The 27,090-nt window shown below is 44.0% G+C and overlaps 1 protein-coding gene across 1 annotated transcript in view; it reads left to right on the plus strand.

The window, feature by feature from the left end:
- LOC143803830 (uncharacterized) overlaps positions 1–27,090 on the plus strand; it is a 154,456-nt gene that overhangs the window by 40,450 nt on the left and 86,916 nt on the right. The window contains exons 10-14 of the mRNA XM_077281596.1: positions 10,661–10,697; positions 14,252–14,283; positions 15,582–15,609; positions 17,362–17,381; positions 20,479–20,512. Coding sequence (XP_077137711.1) covers positions 10,661–10,697; positions 14,252–14,283; positions 15,582–15,609; positions 17,362–17,381; positions 20,479–20,512 — 151 coding nt within the window. The remainder of the gene's footprint in view (positions 1–10,660; positions 10,698–14,251; positions 14,284–15,581; positions 15,610–17,361; positions 17,382–20,478; positions 20,513–27,090) is intronic.

Below are 27,090 nucleotides of genomic sequence, written 5' to 3' on the forward strand. Positions count from 1 at the left end.
GTCTCAAAGGAATTCTGATGGTTCCTTGATGAAACCGTGTGCCTTCTTTTCTCGAAAGTTTTCGCCTGCGGAACGCAATTATGATGTCGGCAATCGTGAGTTGTTGGCTATGAAGTGGGCATTTGAGGAGTGGCGACATTGGCTTGAGGGGGCCAAGCACCGTATTGTGGTCTTGACTGATCATAAGAATCTGATTTACCTCGAGTCTGCCAAACGTCTGAATCCTAGACAGGCCCGATGGTCCCTGTTTTTCTCCCGTTTTGATTTTGTTGTCTCGTATCTTCCAGGTTCTAAGAATGTTAAGGCTGATGCCCTCTCTAGGAGTTTCTTGCCTGATTCCCCTGGGATTCTTGAGCCGGTTGGTATTCTTAAGGAGGGGGTGATTCTTTCTGCTATCTCCCCTGATTTGCGACGGGCTCTTCAGAACTTTCAGGCTGATAAACCTGATCGCTGTCCAGCGGGGAAACTGTTTGTTCCTGACAGATGGACTAGTAAAGTGATTTCCGAGGTTCACTGTTCTGTGTTGGCTGGCCATCCTGGGATTTTTGGTACCAGAGATTTGGTTAGTAGGTCCTTTTGGTGGCCTTCTTTGTCACGGGATGTGCGTTCTTTTGTGCAGTCCTGTGGGACTTGTGCGCGGGCCAAACCTTGCTGCTCCCGCACCAGTGGGTTGCTTTTGCCTTTGCCGGTCCCTGAGAGGCCTTGGACGCATATTTCTATGGATTTTATTTTGGATCTTCCTGTTTCCCAGAGAATGTCTGTTATCTGGGTGGTCTGTGACCGGTTTTCTAAGATGGTTTATTTGGTACCTTTGCCTAAGTTGCCTTCTTCTTCTGAGTTGGTTCCATTGTTTTTTCAGCATGTGGTTCGTTTGCATGGCATTCCGGAGAATATTGTGTCCGATAGAAGTTTCCAGTTTGTTTCTAGGTTTTGGCGGTCCTTTTGTGCTAAGCTAGGCATTGATTTGTCTTTTTCTTCCGCATTTCATCCTCAGACAAACGGCCAATCCGAGCGAACTAACCAGACTTTGGAAACTTATTTGAGATGCTTTGTGTCTGCCGATCAGGATGATTGGGTGGCTTTCTTGCCATTGGCCGAGTTTGCCCTTAATAATCGGGCTAGTTCTGCTACCTTGGTGTCACCATTCTTTTGTAATTCTGGGTTTCATCCTCGTTTTTCTTCAGGGCAGGTTGAGTCTTCTGATTGTCCTGGGGTGGACTCTGTGGTTGACAGGTTGCAGCAGATTTGGGCTCATGTTGTGGACAATTTGGTGTTGTCTCAGGAGGAGGCTCAGCGTTTTGCCAACCATCGTCGGTGTGTGGGTTCCCGGCTTCGGGTTGGGGATTTGGTCTGGTTGTCTTCTCGTCATGTTCCTATGAAGGTTTCTTCCCCGAAGTTCAAGCCTCGGTTTATTGGTCCTTATAGGATTTCTGAGATTATCAATCCAGTGTCTTTTCGTTTGGCCCTTCCAGACTCTTTTTCCATCCATAATGTTTTTCATAGATCTTTGTTGCGGAAATATGTGGTGCCCGTTGTTCCCTCTGTTGATCCTCCTGCCCCGGTGTTGATTGATGGGGAGTTGGAGTATGTTGTGGAGAAGATCTTGGATTCTCGTTTTTCTAGATGGAGGCTTCAGTATCTTGTCAAGTGGAAATGTTATGGCCAGGAGGATAATTCTTCGGTTGTTGCCTCCGATGTTCATGCTGACGATTTGGTTCGTGCCTTCCATTTGGCCCGTCCGGATCGGCCTGGGGGCTCTGGTGAGGGTTCGGTGACCCCTCCTCAAGGGGGGGGTACTGTTGTGAATTCTGTTGTGGGTTCTGCTCTTGGGCTCCCTCCGGTGGTTATGAGTGGTGGTGCTGCTGTTTGTCCTTCACAACGGTCATCAGCTGCTTCCACTTTGGACGGGGCTATTTAGTCTTGCTCCTTCCTTTAGTGAGTGCCAGTTGTCCATTGTTTTCTAGGGACCCACATCTCAGCTTGGTTTCTCTTTCTGGATTGTCCAAATCATCCAAGATAAGTCCTGGCTCTGTTTTTGCAGTCCACATGCGGTGGACTTAATTGTTCTGTAAATTGCTATGTTTTTTCTTGTCCAGCTTTGTCTGTGTTAAGATTTACTCAGCCAAGTTGGAAGCTCTGGAGTCACAGAGTTACCCTCCATGCCTTTAGTTAGGTGTGGAGATTTTGTATTCTCTGTGGTGGATTTTGTAGTATTTTTTATACTGACCGCACAGTACTCTTTCCTGTCTTTTCTTTCTAGGTAGCGTGTGTTGTGAATTAGACTTTTTTGGCTCCCTCTTGTGGTCACTGGTGATATGACTCTGGGATTGTCTTTCCTCAGTTTGGCACCCACCTGGGTCGTTAGTCCAGGGGTGTTGCTATATAAGCTTCCTGGATTCTCAGTCCAGTGCCTGGCATCGTTGTAATCAGATCCTTTCTGTTTGCTCCTGTCTGCTGGTCCTGTTCTTGCAAAATTAAGCTAAGTCCTGCTTCCTTGTTTTTTGGTTATCTGTATTGCTCTTATTTTCTGTCCAGCTTGTACTAAATGTGATTCCTGATTTTGCTGGAAGCTCTAGGGGGCTGGTATTCTCCCCCCGGGCCGTTAGACGGTTCGGGGGTTCCTGAATATTCAGCGTGGAAATTTTGATAGGGTTTTTGCTGACCGTATAAGTCATCTTACTATATTCTGCTATTAGTCAGTGGGCCTCTCTTTGCTAAATATCTAGTTCATTCTTACGTTTGTCTTTTCTCCTTACCTCACCGTTATTATTTGTGGGGGGCTTGTATCCAACTTTTGGGGTCTTTTCTCTGGAGGCAAGAAAGGTCTATCTTTTCCCTTCTAGGGTTAGTTAGTTCTCCGGCTGGCGCGAGACGTCTAGAACCAACGTAGGCACGTTCCCCGGCTGCTGCTATTTGTGGTGCTAGGATTAGATATACGGTTAGCCCAGTTACCACTGCCCTATGAGCTGGTTTTTTATGTTTGCAGACTTGGTATGTACTTTTGAGACCCTCTGCCATTGGGGTCATAACAGTATGCCAGGCCCAAGTTGAATGTTTAATGCATTGCAGAAGTGGGATAATAAGAAAGGAAATTCTGAGGTTTTTTTTTTTTTTTCCTCTTTTTGTTCCTCCCCTTTACCTCTGAGTGGCTTGTGCTTGCTGCAGACATGAATGTCCAGACCTTGATTACAAGTGTGGATCAGCTTGCTGCTCGTGTGCAGGGCATACAAGATTTTGTTACCAGTAGTCCAATGTCTGAACCTAAAATACCTATTCCTGAACTGTTCTCTGGAGACCGATTCAAGTTTAGGAATTTCAGGAATAATTGTAAATTGTTTCTATCTCTGAGACCCCGTTCATCTGGAGACTCAGCTCAGCAAGTTAAAATTGTTATCTCTTTCTTACGGGGCGACCCTCAGGATTGGGCCTTCTCGCTAGCGCCAGGAGATCCGGCATTGGCAAATATTGATGCGTTTTTTCTGGCGCTCGGATTGCTTTACGAGGAACCCAATCTTGAAATTCAGGCAGAAAAAGCCTTGCTGGCTATTTCTCAGGGCCAGGATGAAGCTGAAGTGTATTGCCAAAAATTTCGGAAATGGTCCGTGCTTACTCAGTGGAATGAGTGTGCTCTGGCCGCAAATTTCAGAAATGGCCTTTCTGAAGCCATTAAGAATGTGATGGTGGGTTTCTCCATTCCTACAAGTCTGAATGATTCCATGGCGCTGGCTATTCAAATTGACCGGCGTTTGCGGGAGCGCAAAACTGCTAATCCTCTGGTGGTGTTGTCTGAACAAACACCTGATTTAATGCAATGTGATAGAATTCAGACTAGAAATGAACGGAAAAATCATAGACGTCAGAATGGGTTGTGTTTTTACTGTGGTGATTCTACACATGTTATATCAGCATGCTCTAAACGCCTAACAAGGGTTGTTAGCCCTGTCGCCATTGGTAATTTGCAACCTAAATTTATTTTGTCTGTGACTTTAATTTGCTCATTGTCTTCCTACCCTGTTATGGCGTTTGTGGATTCAGGTGCTGCCCTGAGTCTTATGGATCTGTCATTTGCCAAGCGCTGTGGTTTTGTTCTTGAGCCTTTGGTAAATCCTATTCCTCTTAGAGGTATTGATGCTACGCCATTGGCGGAAAATAAACCGCAGTTTTGGACCCAGGTAACCATGTGCATGACTCCTGAACATCGGGAGGTGATTCGTTTTCTTGTTCTGCATAAAATGCATGATTTGGTCGTTTTGGGTCTGCCATGGTTACAGACCCATAATCCAGTCTTGGATTGGAAGGCAATGTCTGTGTCAAGTTGGGGCTGTCAGGGAATTCATGGTGATTCCCCACCGGTGTCTATTGCTTCCTCTACTCCTTCGGAAGTTCCTGAGTATTTGTCTGATTATCAGGATGTATTCAGCGAGTCCAGGTCCAGTGCTCTGCCTCCTCATAGGGACTGTGACTGCGCCATAGATTTGATTCCAGGTAGTAAATTTCCTAAGGGAAGACTATTTAATCTGTCTGTACCTGAGCATACCGCAATGCGTTCGTATATCAAGGAGTCTCTGGAGAAGGGGCATATCCGTCCATCCTCTTCCCCTCTTGGTGCGGGATTCTTTTTTGTGGCCAAGAAGGACGGATCTTTGAGACCTTGTATTGACTATCGGCTTCTGAATAAAATCACTGTTAAATTTCAGTATCCTTTGCCTCTGTTGTCGGACTTGTTTGCCCGGATTAAAGGTGCCAAGTGGTTCACCAAGATAGATCTTCGTGGTGCGTACAACCTTGTGCGCATTAAGCAGGGAGATGAATGGAAAACTGCATTTAATACGCCCGAAGGTCATTTTGAGTACTTGGTGATGCCTTTTGGGCTCTCTAATGCTCCTTCAGTGTTTCAGTCCTTTATGCATGATATTTTCCGGAAGTATCTGGATAAATTTATGATTGTTTATCTGGATGATATTCTGTTTTTTTCTGATGATTGGGACTCGCATGTAGAGCAGGTCAGGATGGTGTTTCAGGTTTTGCGTGAGCATGCTTTGTTTGTAAAGGGCTCAAAGTGTCTCTTTGGAGTACAGAAGGTTCCCTTTTTGGGGTTTATTTTTTCCCCTTCTGCGGTGGAGATGGACCCAGTCAAGGTCCGAGCTATTCATGATTGGACTCAGCCCACGTCAGTTAAAAGTCTTCAGAAGTTCTTGGGTTTTGCTAACTTCTACCGTCGTTTTATCGCTAATTTTTCTAGCGTTGTTAAACCTTTGACGGATATGACCAAGAAAGGTTCTGATGTTGCTAACTGGGCTCCTGCAGCCGTGGAAGCTTTCTAAGAGTTGAAGCGCCGGTTTACTTCGGCGCCGGTTTTGTGCCAGCCTGATGTCTCACTGCCCTTTCAGGTTGAAGTGGATGCTTCTGAGATTGGGGCAGGGGCCGTTTTGTCGCAGAGAGGCCCTGGTTGCTCTGTAATGAGACCATGTGCCTTTTTCTCTAGGAAGTTTTCGCCTGCTGAGCGGAATTATGATGTTGGCAATCGGGAGTTGTTGGCCATGAAGTGGGCATTTGAGGAGTGGCGTCATTGGCTCGAGGGTGCTAAGCATCGTGTGGTGGTCTTGACTGATCACAAAAATCTGATGTATCTCGAGTCTGCTAAACGCCTGAATCCTAGACAGGCCCGCTGGTCATTGTTTTTCTCCCGTTTTGACTTTGTGGTCTCGTATTTACCAGGTTCAAAGAATGTGAAGGCTGATGCTCTTTCAAGGAGCTTTGTGCCTGACTCTCCTGGAGTCGTAGAACCAGTTGGTATTCTTAAAGAGGGAGTTATCTTGTCAGCCATTTCTCCGGATTTGCGACTTGTGTTGCAGAGATTTCAGGCTGGTAGACCTGACTCTTGTCCACCTGACAGACTGTTTGTTCCTGATAAGTGGACCAGCAGAGTCATTTCCGAGGTTCATTCCTCGGTGTTGGCAGGGCATCCGGGAATTTTTGGCACCAGAGATCTGGTGGCTAGGTCCTTTTGGTGGCCTTCCTTGTCACGGGATGTGTGGTCATTTGTGCAGTCCTGTGGGACTTGTGCTCGAGCTAAGCCTTGCTGTTCTCGTGCCAGCGGGTTGCTCTTGCCCTTGCCTGTCCCGAAGAGGCCTTGGACTCACATTTCCATGGATTTCATTTCAGATCTTCCGGTGTCTCAGGGCATGTCTGTCATCTGGGTGGTATGTGATCGCTTTTCCAAGATGGTCCATTTGGTATCTTTGCCTAAGCTGCCTTCCTCTTCCGATCTGGTTCCTTTGTTCTTTCAGAATGTGGTTCGTTTACACGGCATTCCTGAGAATATTGTGTCTGACAGAGGATTCCAGTTTGTTTCCAGGTTCTGGCGATCCTTTTGTGCTAAGATGGGCATTGATTTGTCGTTTTCGTCTGCCTTTCATCCTCAGACTAATGGACAAATGGAGCGAACTAATCAGACTCTGGAGGCTTATTTGAGGTGTTTTGTTTCTGCAGATCAGGATGATTGGGTGACCTTCTTGCCGTTGGCTGAGTTTGCCCTTAATAATCGGGCTAGTTCCGCTACTTTGATTTCGCCTTTTTTTTGCAACTCTGGTTTCCATCCCCGTTTTTCCTCGGGACATGTGGAGCCTTCTGACTGTCCTGGGGTAGATTCTGTGGTGGATAGGTTGCAGCAGATCTGGAATCATGTGGTGGACAACTTGAAGTTTTCACAGGAGAAGGCTCAGCGTTTTGCCAACCGCCGCCGCGGTGTGGGTCCCTGACTTCGTGTTGGGGATTTGGTATGGCTGTCTTCTCGATTTGTTCCTATGAAGGTCTCCTCTCCTAAATTTAAGCCTCGCTTCATCGGTCCTTACAAGATATTGGAAATCCTTAATCCTGTGTCCTTTCGCTTGGATCTTCCGGTGTCGTTTGCCATTCACAACGTGTTCCATAGGTCTTTGTTGTGGCGGTACGTTGTACCTGTGGTTCCTTCTGTTGAGCCTCCTGCTCCGGTGTTGGTTGAGGGCGAGTTGGAGTACGCGGTGGAGAAGATCTTGGATTCTGGTCTCTCCAGGCGGAGGCTTCAGTATCTGGTCAAGTGGAAGGGCTATGGTCAGGAGGATAATTCCTGGGTGGTTGCCTCTGATGTGCATGCGGCCGACTTAGTTCGTGCCTTTCACGCTGCTCATCCTGATCGCCCTGGTGGTCTTGGTGAGGGTTCGGTGACCCCTCCTTAAAGGGGGGGTACTGTTGTGAATTAGACTTTTTTGGCTCCCTCTTGTGGTCACTGGTGATATGACTCTGGGATTGTCTTTCCTCAGTTTGGCACCCACCTGGGTCGTTAGTCCAGGGGTGTTGCTATATAAGCTTCCTGGATTCTCAGTCCAGTGCCTGGCATCGTTGTAATCAGATCCTTTCTGTTTGCTCCTGTCTGCTGGTCCTGTTCTTGCAAAATTAAGCTAAGTCCTGCTTCCTTGTTTTTTGGTTATCTGTATTGCTCTTATTTTCTGTCCAGCTTGTACTAAATGTGATTCCTGATTTTGCTGGAAGCTCTAGGGGGCTGGTATTCTCCCCCCGGGCCGTTAGACGGTTCGGGGGTTCCTGAATATCCAGCGTGGAAATTTTGATAGGGTTTTTGCTGACCGTATAAGTCATCTTACTATATTCTGCTATTAGTCAGTGGGCCTCTCTTTGCTAAATATCTAGTTCATTCTTACGTTTGTCTTTTCTCCTTACCTCACCGTTATTATTTGTGGGGGGCTTGTATCCAACTTTTGGGGTCTTTTCTCTGGAGGCAAGAAAGGTCTATCTTTTCCCTTCTAGGGTTAGTTAGTTCTCCGGCTGGCGCGAGACGTCTAGAACCAACGTAGGCACGTTCCCCGGCTGCTGCTATTTGTGGTGCTAGGATTAGATATACGGTTAGCCCAGTTACCACTGCCCTATGAGCTGGTTTTTTATGTTTGCAGACTTGGTATGTACTTTTGAGACCCTCTGCCATTGGGGTCATAACAAGCGTGGCCTCCTTTGCTAAATTCTGTTTTCAGTCTGCGTTTGTAATTTCCCTCTCCTCTCACAGTCAATATTTGTGGGGGGCTGTCTTTCCTTTGGGGATTTTATCTGAGGCAAGATAGTATTCCTGTTTCTTTCTTTAGGTGTAATTAGTCCTCCGGCCGTGATGAGGTGTCTAGGGAGTGACAGGAACATCCCACGGCTACTTTTAGTTGATGTGTTAAGTTCAGGGTCTGCGGTCAGTATAGAGGCCACCTACTCCAGAGCTCGTCCATGCTGCTCCTAGGCCACCAGTTCATAACACATACCATAGAAAAACATTAATAAATAACATTTCCCTGATGTCTGCTTTACGTCAGCACCATTTGTAAAATGTTATTTTATTTTGTTAGCCTTTTAGGAGGTTTAAAAATGTAGCAGTAATTTTTTCAAGGAAATTTTCCAAACATTTTTTTAGGGACTTATCCAGGTTTGAAGTGCCTTTAGGGGTCCCATATATTGGGAAACCCCCAAAAGTTAAACCATTTTAAAAACAGCACTTCCTGACATATTGAAAACTGCTGTCAGGTAATTTATTAACAGTTCAGGTTATTTTCAGGAATTAATGTAAGGTGGCATGACCGAAATGAAAATGTGTATTTTTACCACCTAAATGCCGCTAACTTCTGAACAGGTTACAACAGCCATCAGACTCTAAGGCCGCTATTTGGTCGTGAATTGCCATAGAAAACATCGGGACCACATAGTCATGATCTGAGGGCACCAATTGGGATAAAGAGGAAGCCATCACACTTTATGTGACTATTTAATTGATATAGTCACAATTGACAACAGCATCTAAGGGGTTAAACAGATTTGGACGATGCAAACACTGATCGTGGCTGATGCAGCTACTTGTCAGCTATAGTGTACAGCCGAGAGCTGCTGGATTGTTACCTGTATGGGGTGAGCATGCTATTCTCTTATATCTCAGGTCAGTTAAAAAACATATTGGCGGTCATTAAGGGGTGAATAGGGCAAAAGGGGGGTGATTTGAACTTCTATTTATTTATTTTTTTCAAAACTTTTTTTTCTTACTTTTCACTTTAATAGTCGCCTTAGACTTAAATCAGTGATGGTCTGAACACTTGTGCTGCAAATAACAGGGCTTCAGCACCGCTTTGTATAGCAGAAATCACAATCTCCCATGAATGCAGGCCACAAGCTGGCATTCACAGGAAGGATCGTAATGACAGGCATGGGGGTCTTCAGCAGACCCCTGGCTGTCATGACAACCCATCAGTGCCCCGCGATCAGATCATGTGAGAGAGGTGCTGATTTGCGGGATTAAATCTCACTGTCAGCGATTGACAGCGGGATTTAACAGGTTAGCATTCGCGGGCCTTCAGAGCATACTGAATATTTTGGAAGGGGCCAAGTCTATATTTGCTGATAAGTTCTTCACTTGTCACCCATCTAGGGTCAGAATCATGAAACAAGATGCTCACACCCATCTCCTTGGTTCTTCACTCCCTGAACTGTTTTCTTGACTTTGGGGGAATTCTGCCCTTCCCATAATCCCAAATATATGAAAAGATAAATTGTATTTCTTAGGTATTGCTCTGCATGAAATAATGGTGTCCCCACATATTTGTGATCCTTTATAGTGTGGAGCATAGATGCCAAAGTTCATGGGGGGGCACAAATATTTTTCATTCGGGATGTAAATTTCTTTTGCACACTAAATCTAAGATACGCCTAATTATACAGACTAAGTTTCTACTTACTGTATATTTGGCAGGTTTATCCCACATCCTCCATAGCTACCATTGTGTTTGGAATTGGCTATGTGGCCTTTTACCTTACCATAAAAATTAGACATCGCCATTCTCTTTCTTTGAATACAAAAGATCATTTTTATTAGACGCTTCCTTCTAGAGAAGATAGAATTGATCCACTGCAAATTGACTTAAAGTCGAATTTCATGAAATTTGCAGATTTTGGCAAAATCAAAGAATTTTTGCAATTTTGTTCATGCAAGTTGATAAAATAATGGTTGACACCATTTGACGCGTTGCCAAACATTGCGTCAGCCAGAAATCGGGCTCACGTGGAGTCAGGCACGGCCGTGAAGACTTCCCCATAATGCCTTGCGGCGATCACATCACATAGTCTAGTGCAGCCAATCAGGGGGGGACGATCACAGGGACTGTAAAAGATGAGGGTAGAGAAAATAGCATATATTTTAGGGTTTTCCAGCCTAGCGATAGCAGGTCAGGGCGCACAGCTCATCATCACAGATGGAAATAGAAATCGATAAAAAACACATAAATCTGTTAGTGATGTATTACTGTAGTGGTGAACCATATTAAAAATGGGAGTGGTAGTAGGGGGTTAAATCGTTTGGGATCAGCAGTGTCTCCGATCCCCGGGATAGAGCGAGGGGCTGATTGCATAATACAATGACCCCCACAAGTAATAGCGCTCTGCACAGCTCCTGCGCCAGCACTGCTCACAGCAACTGCCTGACTCCTCAATATTACAGAGCAGGATGATAAGGGGTTAACGATTCCCTAATAAACAGAATCTCTAATGAATAAACTGTGTGCATTTTATGCTGTAACTGCAGTTTTGTTATTAAAAAATACAATGAAGAAATGTTTTCTAATTTAAGATATTTTTTTCCTTAAAGGATTCGTATGTGGAAAGTGAAGGTTACAAACCTCCAGGTATTTGTTTCCAATAGTTCTTTACCCTCCACCTTTCTATAAAATATTCCACTACCATAAGTCAGATCCCAAAGTTTGTCTATGGACACTGCCTAAATCCTAAACTAAATTATTAGGCTGGAGTCACACTGGCATTTAAAAAAATGATCAGATAGATAGATAGATAGATAGATAGACAGATAGATAGTGTGAGTGGGATATATAATCATTGCTTTGCGTGTGTAGCTTACTTTATATGTATTTAAGTCAGATTTAAGTAAATTAAAGAAAAAAATGCCGTGGGGTTCACCAAAATTTTTATAACCAGGCGAGGGAAAACCGACAGCTGTGGGCAAATGTTTATAGCCTGAGAAGGAGGTAATAAACATGGAGCTTCCCAGGTTATTAATATAAGCTCACAGCTGTATACTTATTCTTTAATGGTTATTAAAATGTGGGACCCCCCCAAAAAATGACGTGTGGCCCTCCCTATAATTAATAACCAGCAAAGGCTAGACAGGCAGCTGCGGGCTGATATTAATAGGCTAGGAAGGGGCCATGGATATTGGTCCCTTCCCAGAATAAAAACATCAGTTCTCATCCATAAGATGTGCCAATTCTGGTACTTAGCCTCCGATCTGCCCACTTGCCCTGGTGCTGTGGCAAATGGGGTAATAGTATTGGGGTTGATGTCAGCTTTGTATTGGCAGCTGACATCAAGCCCAGGAGTTAGTAATGGAGAGGCATCTCTAAGACTCCTCCTTAGTAATCCCATAGTCAAATTGTAAAAGAAAACACTGCCTAAATAAAGTCCTTTATTTGAAGTAAACACTCCTTTCCCTCTTTTAGCCATTTATTTTTACAATTAAAAAGAAAAAAGAAAACTTATACTCACCTGTCCTATGAGAAGATAATCCACCGATGCCCATTTCCCCTGTACAAAACAAAAAATAATTAACCACCATATTCCTCACCTGTCCTCACCTGTCCGACGAGAAGATAATTAATTTACCCCTTGACGAGTCTTGCTCTGCTGAATCTACTTGGCATGCTGAACAATGAAATGAAATGATGGGAATGTTCAACCTGTCATCCTGCAGAGACTCTGAGCTGCACGTGATAGCACAGCATCAGTGTGTCACTGTGACATGAATAAGGTGAGCAGAGTTCATAGCCTCACTGATGTCACCTCACTGACGTCACTGCTAGAGCATGAGAACTTTCGATGCACTCCAGACCCTATTTATCTTTCTGACAGGAAACTGTGACTTTTCCTCAAGTCACCAACTCCCACTCTGGGCTAGTCCCAAACATTAACTTTAGCTATCCCTACTGTCAGACAATTCTCATTATCCACATTACTACCATCTTTAATGCACACTACAATTCACATTATACATCACAGTTCACATTACAATAATTTACATATTATTCAAGGAGGAATGTAGGCAACATGTCAATCTCCTTATATTCCCCCCTTCTTTAACGATGTCCTTCCTCGGCGATCCAGATCCTGTAATACACCAACACACTCCTGCACATAACTTATATCACCAGATGCTTGTGAAGGATACCGAGCCACTCTCCTGCAGATTACTTAGACAATATAATGTTTCTTTCTTTTGCTTGAGCTGGTCCTCTTGGTTAGGACCCTGGAACTTACCAAAGCACATATCTGGATGAACGTTTCTTTCAACACTTGGATCATTTGTCCTCAAACAAATTCCTTCCTCTTTTCTCTCTCTTGTCCTCTGTTTTCACTATTTCTCTTTACTCACTTTACTTGTCACTCTTTCCCACTACTTCCCCACAACCCAACTCAACACTACTGTTCAGCTTAGCAAAAGTCCTTTACTCAACCTACGGTTACGCAGCTTCTTTCCCCTTTAGGAACCATGATGCCAGTATGGTACTTTCTTATCTTCTCTAATAATAACGCTCTGGAACTCCCTCCCGGGGCACTCTGTTCATCTCAAGTACTCAGTCCTGTCTAGGCCTGTTACCTTCAAAAGTCATAAACTCTGGGCCTTACTGCTAGGAGTCCTCTCCCATCGCTCTGGTCTCCATTAAATCACTTTGTGTCTCAATCACTTCTACTCCAAATCTCACTATCTCTTTCCTCTAGTCTCTGCTCACTTTCGGGAAACCCAACGAGGCGGCACTGCTCACATTGGACCCTAGGTCCTTTTTCTACACCCTCCAGGCCCTATCTGTGTTCCTGTCACTTTCCCTCAACTCAGCCCCTTCCAATATTAACTCTCACTATCCCTACTGTCAAGCAATTCTCATTATCCACATTGCTAACAACTTTAACGCACATTACAATTCACATTTCAATAATTTAGATATTCTTCAAGGGCAAACGTGGGCAACATGTCCATCTCCTTACATCTGGAAGACTGGCAGCTCTTAGAAGGGCTTCCATGGACACGTTTTGCATAAGCAACCCTCTCTAGCAGGTCCTAGGGGAACCCTGGCCTTCAACCCTTAACCTCTATGCAGGGATCTGGACTTACACAGGGCAACGTAGGATGGCTCCACGGAGTGGCTGCTGTCCAGTGGTGCAGGCTTACAGAGGATTGTCAGAAAGTCAGGTCAGTACCAAGAGGTTTAGATCAGGAATTAAATCCTAAATCAATCTTAAGGTTGTCTAAACACAAGAAAGTTCAAGGACAGGAACAGAAAACTGTGCAAGTAGTGAACCAACAACACCTATAACTGGCAACTGGAAGCCCCCTCCAAAGGCTCAGGGCATAGAGATAATGAGACAACAATGTTGAGGAATTAATCCCGATGCTCCCTGCCTGGATGATACCACAAGTCCCAAAATGTTAAATAGAACTCTACCAGTGGACTGGATTTCACATATTTGGATTTGTCTAAGGCCTATTACATATATGTGCTGAAAAAGGAACTGTCGGAACGATCCACCTTCCCAAACTGTATATATGGTCATGTTGCTCTCAGAAAGATAATGTCATCCATTCCATACTAATGCAATCTTTTGCTCCTTGATTGAAAAATCACTGTTTTAATATATATGCAAATGAGGTTTATGTGCTCTGGGTGCGGCAGAGGACTTTTCAAGCCTCTGCCACCACCCTGTATTCACTGCCCAGCCCCACTTTCCTCTTTTGGACTAACAGCTCACTGGCTTGACAACACAAAAGAAAATAAGGCTTGGCGGGAAATAGATATGGAAAGTCAGACGCTTGGAAAGTGCTTTGACACGCCCAGAGCACCTAAGCCTCGTTGCCATATGAATAAAACAGTAAGAAATAGATTGTATCAGTAAAGGCATGGATGATATTATCTTTCCGAGAGCAACAGGACCAAGTATACAGTTTTTGGGAGGTAGATCATTCTGAAAGATTCCCTGCAGTAACAGTTGCATTCTGTCCAGAGGAAGCTTTATACTCCAAACATTCTGTCCTCACTGATTTTCTGATCTGGAGCCTATAATTGTCTCTTCTAACTGTCCACAAAACGTTTTGTCCCAATTCCTGCACTAACATATCCTTGTACTGACTATGAAAAGTTGAAATCTTGAAAATGCCACATTATGTCGTCCACAGCCGAAGAATATAGAGAACCTGGTGGTGAAGAGGTAAGCAGTGCACCTATTCATCGGGCTGGATGCTCTACAGCTGAGGTTTTAGTACAGTCAGCCCCTGACTTACGACCATCCGACTCATGTATGTCCCCCCTAGTTACAAACATCAGATGTTAAAAAAGTCACCTCACCGCTCTTCTCTCCGGAAACCCTGACGCTTGCTGCCCACCGTCTGGTCATCATCTTTGCTCCATTCCACGTCGCATCTCTGTCCTCTTCACTATGGGCCAAGACTTCCAGTCACATCCAGGCCTCAGAGGTCCATGTGTGTTGTAATTTCATGACGACTTGATGTCCGCCACGACCTTTTGATGCATGGTGACCTCTGGGGCATAAATGTGGCCAGAAGTTCTTTCTATAGTGAATAGGTGGGAGAAGCATCGTGCGGCGAGAGAAAGACCGAATGGAGAACATCAAAGCGGCCAAAGACGAGGAGGTAAGTGATGAGGTGACCATTGGCAAAGAGAATAAATAAAACCTTATTACTGACCTCACTGAGCTCCCGGCTGCTCTCGATCTGCCGTCCAGTCCTCTTCTTTCCGCCAATGTGCACTGCATCTATGGGTTCTTCATTATAGGCCAGGAGTTTTGGCTGTGACCAGTCACAGGAGGTCGTGGCGCACATCTTGATGCCGCAGTGTCCATGGAGCGATACGCTCCTGATTGATTGACAGTTCAGATCAGTGACATGGTTGAGGAGCCAGCTTCAGAGTAACACTTGCATCCTCTGTAGCATAGGCAACTGGACACTGCTGATAGGCTGCTGTGGTGGCCGGTAACCTAGGCAATAAACTATAACATTACAATTCCCTCTGTGTTTGAGAATAGAACGGATTTTTAATAAGTGAATGGCACGTTGCAATTTTTTGCCATATAAGGTGATGAAAAATAATTTACTATTCCCTAGTAAACTGATCCTATGCTTAGAAAAGCTGTGCACATTAATAATTTATTAAGAATAATAAAATTTATCATTAATGGAGAGGTGATAACTTGCAGAATGGTGGCGCTCCAGCTGCTGAGACCCCCTCAGTTCTCAAGAATTGTCTACGCCACTGCTAGAGATAGGAGCCTACAGCACTCAGAATGTTCTAGAAAGCCAATACACAGACCCTCGTACTCTGGTCGGATGAGGGTCCCAGCAATTGGACTCCACTAATAAACAACTTATCACCTGGCCTTTGCTAACTATATAAGGTGGGAACAACTGTGTTATCTTTGTTATATTTTACGTGATGACGGTTAATGGGGAAAAGTTTTGTTTTTATCTTAACACGGTTTTTTTCGTTTAGGGATACCAATCAGATTCATACCATCAAGGTATTTTATCCTCTATATTTCCTAGCTTGCAGCCCTACCTCCACCTGTCTATGATATCCTTAATTATGACAAGTCAAAGCCTAATTATACATTTCAATCCTCTGGGGTCTTTGTCCCGGTGCCGAACCACAAGTCAGATTTAGTATATGATCGTTTTTAGCCACACCAGATCTGTAAATGCTATTACCATATCTAAACGTTTGCTAGGAGCGATCATGCAGCACATTTGACCTGTGCCACAGTAGTGCAAAGTCCCGGGAGGGGCGACATGTGTAACCCTGTCACTTCCAGCACTGATTTGCCTAACCTACATCACTTTCCCGGGACTACAACGATCTGCACTGGGAGCAGTGGGGACCACAAGTATCTGTTCCGGGAGCTGTGGGGACCACAATAATCGGTATTGGGAGCAGTGGGGACCACAAGAACCTGTACCTGGAGCAATGGGGCTCACAAAGATGTGTACCGGGAGCAGTGGTGACAACAAGGATCTGTACCGGAAGCAGTAGGGACCACAAGGATCTATACTGGAAGCAGTGGGGACCACAAGAATCTGTACAGGGAGAAGTGGGGACCATAAGGATCTGTGTTGGAAGCAGTGGGGAGCACAAGGATCTATACTGGGAGCAGTGGAGACCACAAAGATCTATACTGGGAGCAGTAGGGAGTTTTTGAAGTGTTCTGGGAGAGTTTTTTTCTGAAGCATTTTTTTTGAAGCCTTCTGATTGGAGAGTGCTTAGTCTGGAAAATCAGGAGCTAGTTCAGAGAAGTGACACGCACTTTCTTTTTTTCAATTAGGTGTTTTTCAAAATCTGAAATAGAAAAGAAAGACACTGAAAACACTAAACCTATGATCAACGAGTAGTTTTACAAAAGAAATTGATCTGAAGTCTTTTAAGCATTTTCAAGTTCTAGTCCTTTTCATCACCGACCAGACAATTTGCATGTTTTATTTATAAGAGGGAGGTGCATGGCTTTTAAATGTCCTCACTCTGACATATCAGGCTTGACATGTCACTCTCCACAAGAAGAAACATTACCCTTTAGACCTCAGTCCAGAGCCTCTCACCTAGCCAAATCAGATCTCATACTTTTCACTGATGAGGGGTAATGACCCCGAAACACCGTGTCTGCAAACTGAGATTCTGGTTTGGCTTTTATCCTAAGTCAAATTGCAAGGCTCCTTGAAGGATCCAGATTGATCTTTAGGATTGCTGATTCTAATATATGGCACTAGAGTTCAAGTTCTCTTCCTCTCTGAAGAGGCAATTTGCAAAAATTAGCATGTTTCTAGCAAATTTATAGTCTTTTTGGAGCTGATTTGCCCCCAAAAGACGCTTCCAAAAATCTGCTTATGCATATAGACTTACAATAAGAGCACAGTCAGACGGCCGTATAACACAGACAGCGATCGTATCGCAGTGCACGGACTGGCCGGCGGCTCTCCTAACCTTAGCATAGAGATACATGCTGTCACACTCGGGCCAGGTAGCCGCCGGCCAGTATGCATATTGCGATGCTATCGTCGTCCATGTTATATGGTCGTCTGACTGCGCCCTAAATGTAGCTCCCTGCCCATCAAGAGCAAAATACTCCACATGTTGCTCCCACAAGGACTGGTTAATGTGTAACATGTAATTTCTCTGTTTACAAACTTCAGGCTTTATTTCTGACAATTCCAATAGTACTGTGTCCTTATATTTACTGTGAAGAATTGAAATAATGAACATATTATATCACGTCTTTTCACAGGTGGAGGCGATGGTTATATTGTAAGTACATTCTCACCAGACTGCAAGCTGTAGAGCTCGGCGTTTAGTATATACAGGTGCTTCTCACAAAATTAGAATATACCGTATTTTTCGGACTATAAGACGCACCGTACTATAAGACGCACCCCAAATTTGGGGTGAAAAATGCAGAAAAAAAGATTTTTTATAAGATGGGGGTCCGTCTTATTGTCCGAATTTAAGATCTCTTACCTGAGGGCAGGCAGTGGCAGAGCAGGGTCACAGGAGTCATGGTGGTGGCAGAGGTGAGGTGATGCTGAGGTGCGGTGGGCGGAACGGCGTGCACCTGAGCAGGGTCCCATCCTGCTTAGGTGGGCGACGCCATGGCCTGGTGTCCATGGGGAGGTTGCTGTGGCGGTGGCAGACGTGCGGTCACTTCCTCAGGTGGCAGCGGCCAGGGTCCCTTCCACATTTGAGGTGACGCCACAGCAGTAGTGAAGGAGAGCAGCAGAGCTGGGTGGTTTTCCTGGTGGCGGCGGGCTTACCGGCATTGTGGCGGTGACAGAGGTGCGAGCATGATATTGCACGGTGAGCTGTATGGCGTGAGCAGGTCCCATCCATATTTGAGGTGAATCCGTGGCCCGGTATTGATGGAGAGCAGCAGCGCTGGTGAGTTACGGTATTTTCCGGTGGCGGCGGCCATCTTGCTGAGGCCGCGCGTGCGCAGATTCACTACTCTGCGTCCCAGGGCTTCAGGAAAATGGCCGCCACGATCTCCATCTGCGCACGCGCGGCCTCCCGCGGCCATTTTCCTGAAGCCCTGGGACGCAGAGTAGTGAATCTGCGCACGCGCGGCCTCAGCAAGATGGCCGCCGCCTCCGGAAAATACCGTAACTCACCAGCGCTGCTGCTCTCCATCAATACCGGGCCGCGGATTCACCTCAAATATGGATGGGACCTGCTCACGCCATACAGCTCACCGTGCCACATCATGCCCGCACCTCTGTCGCCGCCACAATGCCGGTAAGCCTGCGTTCCGAATATAAGGCGCACCCCCTATTTTCCTCACAATTTTTTTGGGGAAAAAGTGCGTCTTATATTCCGAAAAATACGGTAATCAAAAAGATCATTTATTTCAGTTCTTCAATACAAAAAGTGAAATTCATATATTGAGTCATTACACACAGAGTGATCTATTTCAAGTGTTTATTTCTGTTAATGTTGATGATCATGGCTTACAGCCAATGAAAACTAAAAAAGTCATTATCTCAGTAAATTAGAATAATTAACAAAAAGAACCTGCAAAGACTTCATAAGTGTTTAAAAAGGTCCCTTATGTTTCAGTAGCTCCATAATCATGGGGAATACTGCTGACTTTACAGATGTCCAGAAGGCAGTCATTGACACACTCCACAAGGAGGGGAAGTCACAAAAGGTCATTACTAAAGAGGCTTGCTGTTCACACAGTGCTGTATCCAAGCATATTAATGGAAAGTGGAGTGGAAGGAAAAAGTATGGTAGAAAAAGGTGCACAAGCAACCGGGATAACCGCAGCCTTGAAAGGATTGTTAAGAAAAGGCCATTCAAAAATTTGGGGGAGATTCACAATGAGTGGACTGCTGCTGGAGTCATTGCTTCAAGATCCACCACACACAGACGTATCCAGGACATGGGCTACAAGTGTCGCATTCCTTGTGTCAGGCCACTGATGACCAATAGACAGCGCCAGAAGCGTCTTACCTGGGCCAAGGAGAAAAAGAACTGGACTGTTGTCAGTGGTCCAAGGTGTTGTTTTCAGATTAAAGTAAATTTTGCATTTCATTTGGAAATCAAGGTCCCAGAGTCTGGAGGAAGAGTGGAGAGGCCACAATCCAAGCTGCTGGGGGTCTCGTGTGAAGTGTCCACAATCAGTGATGGTTTGGGGAGCCATGTCATCTGCTGGTGTAGGTCCACTGTGTTTTATCAAGACCAAAGTCAGTGCAGCCGTCTACCAGGAGATTTTAGAGCACTTCATGCTTCCCTCTGCCGACAAGCTTTTTGGAAATGGAAATTTCATTCTCCAGCAGGACTTGGCCCCTGTCCTCACTGCCAAAAGTACCAATACCTGGTTTACAAACAACAGTATCACTGTGCTTGATTGGCCAGCAAACTCGCCTGACATTAACCCCATAGAGAGTCTATGGGATATTGTCAAGAGGAAGATGAGAGACACCAGACCAAACAATGCAGACGAGCTGAAGGCTGCTATCAAAGCAACCTGGGCTTCCATAACCCCTCAGCAGTGCCACAGGCTGATGGCCTCCATGCCACGCCGCATTGATGCAGTGATTGATTCAAAAGGAGCCCCAACCAAGTATTGAGTGCATTTACTGAACATACATTTCAATAGGATGACATTTCAGATGTTAAAATCATTTTTCAAGCAGGTGTTATAAAGTGTTGTAAGTTACTGAGATAATTACTTTTGGGTTTTCATTGGCTGTAAGCCATAATCATCAACATTAAGAGGATTCTTTACTGCTAGGGTAGTGAGAATCTGGAATTCCTTGCCTGAGGATTTGATGACAAGCTTAGTCGAGGGGTTCAAGAGAGGCCTGGTGTCTTCCTGGAACTTAACAATATTGTATCTTACAGTTATTACGTTCTTTGGAAAAACGTAGATCTGGGGATTTATTCTGATGGAATATAGGCTGAACTAGATGGACAAATGTCTTTTTTTCAGCCATGTTAACTATGTTACTATGTTACTATATAACACAAATAAACACATGAAATAGATCACTCTGTTTGTAATGACTCTATATAATATGCGAGTTTCACTTTTTGTATTGAAGAACTGAAATAAATTAACTTTTTCATGATATTCTAATTTTGTAAGAAGCACCTGTATATTTTATAATGCTTGATTTTTTAATCGGGGTTCAACATTATCCAATGTATAATGCTTCTATAAAAAAGAAGAAAAAATATCCTCAGTACAAATGCAAAAAAATAAATATAATTATATCAGGTATAAAAACTGTTATTTCAAGATTTTCTATTATAGAAGATCTCTAAGAGCAGAAGATGTGCTCAATTTAAGTTTCATTGTAATTTGGTACAAACTATGCAGTCAAACTTTAATGCAATTTTTTTTTAGGATCTAGGTAACAGTGATGGATATGAACCAGAAGGTATTTAACACTCTTTATATTTTGCTTGTTGTCAATACAATATTTAACCACAATCAGACAAATACTTCACATACGATCTCATAAGGCACCTGTCAGCGACTTTAACAAGTTCCCTCTTCCAGCCCCTATGTACAAGAATATAACTACTATAATACTGCCCCTATGTACAAGAATATAACTACTATAATACTGCTCCTATGTACAAGAATATATCTACTATAATACTGCTCCTATATACAGGAATATAACTACTATAATACTGCCCCTATGTACAAGAATATAACTACTATAATACTGCCCCTATGTACAAGAATATAACTACTATAATACTGCCCCTATGTACAAGAATATAACTACTACAATGCTGCCCCTATGTACAAGAATATAACTACTATAATACTGCCCCTATGTACAAAAATATAACTACTATAATACTGCCCCTATGTACAAGAATATATCTACTATAATACTGCTCCTCTGTACAAGAATATATCTACTATAATACTGCTCCCTATGTACAAGAATATATCTACCATAATACTGCCTCCTATGTACAAGAATATAACTACTATAATACTGCCCCTATGTACAAGAATATAACTACTATAATACTACCCCTATGTATAAGACTATAACTACTATAATACTGCTCCTATGTACAAGAATATAACTACTATAATACTGCCCCTATGTACAAGAATATATCTACTATAATACTGCCTCCTACGTACAAGAATATAACTACTATAATACTGCCCTTATGTACAAGAATATAACTACTATAATACTACCCCTATGTACAAGACTATAACTACTATAATACTGCCTCCTACGTACAAGAATATAACTACTATAATACTGCCCCTATGTACAAGAATATAACTACTATAATACTGCTCCTATGTACAAGAATATAACTACTATAATACTGCCCCTATGTACAAGAATATATCTACTATAATACTGCCTCCTATGTACAAGAATATAACTACTATAATACTGCCCCTATGTACAAGAATATAACTACTATAATACTACCCCTGTGTACAAGACTTTAACTACTATAATACTGCCTATGTACAAGAATATAACTACTATAATACTGCCCCTATGTACAAGAAAATATCTACTATAATACTGCCTCCTATGTACAAGAATATAACTACTATAATACTGCCCCTATGTACAAGAATATAACTACTATAATACTGCTCCTATGTACAAGAATATAACTACTATAATACTACCCCTATGTACAAGAATATATCTACTATAATACTGCCTCCTATGTACAAGAATATAACTACTATAATACTGCCCCTATGTACAAGAATATAACTACTATAATACTACCCCTATGTACAAGACTATAACTACTATAATACTGCTCCTATATACAAGAAAATAACTACTATAATACTGCCCCTATGTACAAGAATATATCTACTATAATACTGCCTCCTATGTACAAGAATATAACTACTATAATACTGCCCTTATGTACAAGAATATAACTACTATAATACTACCCCTATGTACAAGACTATATCTACTATAATACTGCTCCTATGTACAAGAATATAACTACTATAATACTGCCCCTATGTACAAGAATATATCTACTATAATACTGCCTCCTATGTACAAGAATATAACTACTATAATACTGCCCCTATGTACAAGAATATAACTACTATAATACTACCCCTATGTACAAGACTTTAACTACTATAATACTGCCTATGTACAAGAATATAACTACTATAATACTGCCCCTATGTACAAGAATATATCTACTATAATTCTGCCTCCTATGTACAAGAATATAACTACTATAATACTGCCCCTATGTACAAGAATACAACTACTATAATACTGCTCCTATGTACAAGAATATAACTACTATAATACTGCCCCTATGTACAAGAATATATCTACTATAATACTGCCTCCTATGTACAAGACTATAACTACTATAATACTACCCCTATGTACAAGACTATAACTACTATAATACTGCTCCTATGTACAAGAATATAACTACTATAATACTGCCCCTATGTACAAGAATATAACTACCATAATACTGTGTCATGTCGTACGCTGTTCAGACCAGGTCGTTCGACAGACAGCAGAAATTCCGCTTTTGACCACTTTTTGCTCATTGGCGTCGGCTAGATTTTATCTAGCTGTTCCGGGGTTAATTTACCTGATCCTCGGATTGGAAGCTGGGCCATGCCCATTGCCTTTAAATAGTTCTCCTAATCATTGGGCGTCGCCGATTATAGCTTCTGTCTTGTGCGTTGTTATTTCGGTCCGGAGTGGAGAGCTGGTTGTTGGAGATTCGTTGCTGGTGGTGTATTTTCCTTAGTCTTATTTACTCCTTCCTATATTTGTATTTACTTTGCCCTGCACATTTATAGTGTATTCCTGAGTGACTGCGGCGTGGTATATATATTCCTTTATTCTTGTCTGTGCTAACTGTGGGTATTGGTGTATTACCTCTTCACTGGGTGGTGGGCGGTTGGTTTCAGCCTAGGGTTGAAACAGGAGACAGGGCGAGGGTCGAGGCCTGGACATGCACACCATCAGTGTAAACTCCAGGTAGAGGGTCAGTCAGGATTTCCCTAGTCTGAGGGAAATTGCAGGGGCCCGGGTTTTTAGCTCTCGCTCACCTAGTCTCCCCGTGACATTATAATCGGCCCAACAACAAAAAAAAGGGTTTCTTTTTTTTTCTCTTGTCATGGATCCCATGACTTCCATAACCCGCCAGTTGGAGGCGCTGTCCCTACAGGTCACTGAGTTGAGGGGGGCAGTTCAGCAACAGGGACTAGCAGTATCTAATGTGCAAGCTGGAGCGACAGGAAGAGTTGCTGAGCCTAAATTCCCTTTGCCTGAAAAATTTGCTTGGGAACGCAGTAAATTTGTTTCTTTTCGTGAAGCTTGCAAACTATATTTCCGTATACGCCCGATCTCCTCAGGTAATGAGGCTCAGAGTGTGGGCCTGGTATTGTCATTGTTAAGCGGGGATCCCCAAGCATGGGCGTTTTCTTTGCCATCTGATTCTGCTGCATTTGACTCTGTGGAGAGTTTTTTTTCTTCTCTTGGAAAAATCTATGATGAACCTGACAGAATGGCTCTAGCAGAATCTAAGATACGCACTATTCGCCAGGGGGAGGGAGTTGCAGAGGATTACTGTTCTGAATTTCATCGCTGGGCGATCGATACACAATGGAATGATCCAGCATTGCAGTGTCAGTTTATTCATGGGGTTTCTGGAAGGGTTAAAAAAGCCCTTCTGATGTACGAGACTCCTGCTTCTCTAGATTCCGCTATGAGTCTGGTTGTACGAATTGATCGCCCTTTGCGTCAGGGGGAGCATGGGACACCGCCTATGGGAGAGGGTTTAGGTTCACGTGAGGTTGCTGCAGGTGAGCTCACAGAACCTATGCAAATCGCAGGGGTATCACATGTTAAGAATCGAGCCCCTGAGCTCAGGAAGCAGGGAGCCTGTTTTTACTGTGGTAAAACTGGTCATTTTATTAACATCTGTCCTCTGCTGTCTAAGAAAAACGCAACGGCGGAAAACTTCTAAGCTCAGAGGGTGTGGAGGAGACCAATCTGAGCTTATGTATATCCTCCATGGTGGTTTCTCAATGCATGCTCCCTGCTAAGGTTTTTATAGCTGGCAGTGAGCTGCCAATTACTGTTTTTGTGGATAGTGGTTCAGCCACAAATCTCATTGATGAGGAGTTTGCGCTCACAGCAGGTTTTAGGATTGAAAAACTGTCTCATCCTATCCGTGTGGTCACCATCAATGCTGCTCCTCTCTTTCAGGGGGAGATTACTGAATTTGTGGCTGAGGTGAAACTCCACATTGGGGTTCTACATTCCGAGCGGGTTACATGTAAGGTGCTCAGGAATCTTCCTGCTCAGGTGGTTTTGGGTTTTCCTTGGTTGTCCATGCACAACCCGGTAATTGACTGGAAAACGCAGGACATAATTCGGTGGAGCGAGTTCTGCCAGGAGAATTGCCTGGCCACATGTGTGGCTGCGGTGACTTCAAGCGTCCCGGAGTCACTTCTGGATTTTGTGGATGTGTTCTCTGAAAAGGGTTGTTCAGAGTTGCCGCCACATCGTCCCTATGACTGTTCTATCAGGTTTAAACCAGGGGCCAAGTTGCCTAAAGCAAGGATGTTTAACATCTCCGGTCCGGAGAGACAAGCGTTAAAAGATTATATTGCTGAAAGCTTGAGCAAAGGGCACATCAGGCCGTCATCCTCACCGGTGGCAGCAGGGTTCTTCTTCGTGAAGAAGAAAGATGGCGGATTACACCCGTGTTTGGATTTCAGGGAGTTGAACCAGATTACGGTTCGTGATCCATACCCGATGCCACTGATACCAGATTTGTTCAACCAGGTGGCGGGTGCTAAGTGGTTTACCAAGCTTGACCTCAGGGGGGCGTACAACCTCATAAGAGTCCGTCAAGGTGATGACGAGTGACATACTGATAGGGAATTTAGATTGTGAGCCCCAACGGGGACAGCGACGATAATGTGTGCAAACTGTAAAGCGCTGCGGAATATGTTAGCGCTATATAAAAATAAAGATTATTATTATTATTATTATTATGAGTGGAAGACGGCTTTTAATACCCCTGAGGGTCATTTTGAAAATTTGGTGATGTCTTTTGGGTTGACTAACGCACCTGCAGTGTTCCAACATTTCATAAATGATGTGTTCTCGCATGTTTTGGGGAAATTCGTTATCGTGTACCTAGATGACATTCTCATATATTCTTGCGACCGTGATGCTCATTTAGATCATGTCAGGCAGGTGTTACAGCTTCTCAGAGAGAATAAGCTGTATGCTAAACTTGAGAAATGTGTATTTTCTGTTCAAGAGTTGCCTTTCTTGGGTTATATTGTGTCTGCTTCTGGTTTTAAAATGGATGCCGCTAAGGTGCAAGCGGTGCTGCATTGGGAACGTCCTGATAACCTGAAAGCACTTCAGCGGTTCCTTGGGTTTTCTAACTACTATAGGAAATTTATCAAGGATTTTTCCATCATTGCTAAACCGCTAACTGACATGTCTAAAAAGGGTACCAATTTCTCCGTTTGGCCTGAGGCTGCTGTGCGCGCATTTGAATTTCTTAAGAACAGTTTTGTTTCGGCTCCCATTCTTCTGCAGCCAGATGTATCAAAACCCTTTGTTGTGGAAGTCGATGCGTCTGAGGTTGGTGTGGGGGCGGTACTATCTCAAGGCTCATCTTTGAGTGGTTTGCGTCCGTGCGCCTATTTCTCCAAGAAACTGTCGTCCGCCGAACGTAACTACGATATCGGCAACAGGGAGTTGTTGGCCTTTGAGGAATGGCGACACTTCTTGGAGGGGTCGGTACATCAGCTTACTGTTATTACCGATCATAAGAATCTGCTGTATTTGGAGTCAGCCAAGCGTCTGTCCCCCAGGCAGGCTCGCTGGGCATTGTTTTTCACACGGTTCAATTTTGTTGTCACTTACAGACCGGGGTCTAAAAACACTAAGGCGGATGCTCTGTCTAGGTGTTTTCCGGGGGGAGAACCTCGGGAGGATCCAGTACCCATCCTCCAAAAGGGTGTTGTGGTTTCGGCTCTCACTACCGAGGTTGAGGCTGAGATTGCCGAGGCTCAGGAGGAGGTACCATCTGAGCTTCCCATCAACAAATCTTTTGTACCGCTTCATCTCCGCTTAAAGGTTTTGGCGGAGCATCATGATGCTGTCCTGGCTGGCCACCCAGGGGTTAGAGGTACCTTGGAGTTGGTGTCACGTCGGTTTTGGTGGCCCAAGATCCAACAAGACGTGGTCTCATACGTGTCAGCTTGTACCACGTGCGCTAGGGCTAAGACGCCCCGCTCCCGTCCTGTTGGCACACTACTTCCTCTTGAAGTACCTAGTAAGCCATGGACGGAAATCTCCATGGATTTCATCACTGATTTGCCCTCATCAGCTGGGAACACGGTCATCTTGGTGATTGTTGATCGGTTTTCTAAAATGTCGCACTTTGTGTCTTTGCCTTCGTTGCCTAACGCTAAGACTCTGGCTCAGGTATTTGTGCAGGAGGTGGTCAGACTTCATGGGGTTCCGTCTGACATCGTGTCTGATAGGGGTACTCAGTTTGTGGCAAAATTTTGGAAAGCATTTTGCTCACGGCTGGGGATCAAGTTGTCTCATTCTTCGGCGTTTCATCCGCAGTCAAATGGTCAGACTGAGCGTATGAACCAAAATTTGGAACAGTACTTACGCTGCTTTGTCTCTGATAACCAGGAGGAGTGGTCTACCTTTCTTCCTTTGGCTGAGTTTGCCATCAATAACCACCGCCAGGAGTCGTCTGGGGAGTCTCCGTTTTTTTGTGTTTACGGGCTACATCCTCAATTTTGTACCTTGAGTCAGAGGGGCTCTTCCGGCGTTCCGGAGGAGGATCAGTTAGGAGCACAATTGTCATCAGTCTGGAGGAGAGTTAAACAGCGCCTGTTGAGTGTGGATGCTAGGTATAAACGTGTGGCTGACAGTAGGCATGTGCCAGGTCCGGACCTGAGTGT

Source organism: Ranitomeya variabilis, chromosome 2 (genome assembly GCF_051348905.1).
Source record: "Ranitomeya variabilis isolate aRanVar5 chromosome 2, aRanVar5.hap1, whole genome shotgun sequence".
NCBI classification, from domain to species: domain Eukaryota; kingdom Metazoa; phylum Chordata; class Amphibia; order Anura; family Dendrobatidae; genus Ranitomeya; species Ranitomeya variabilis.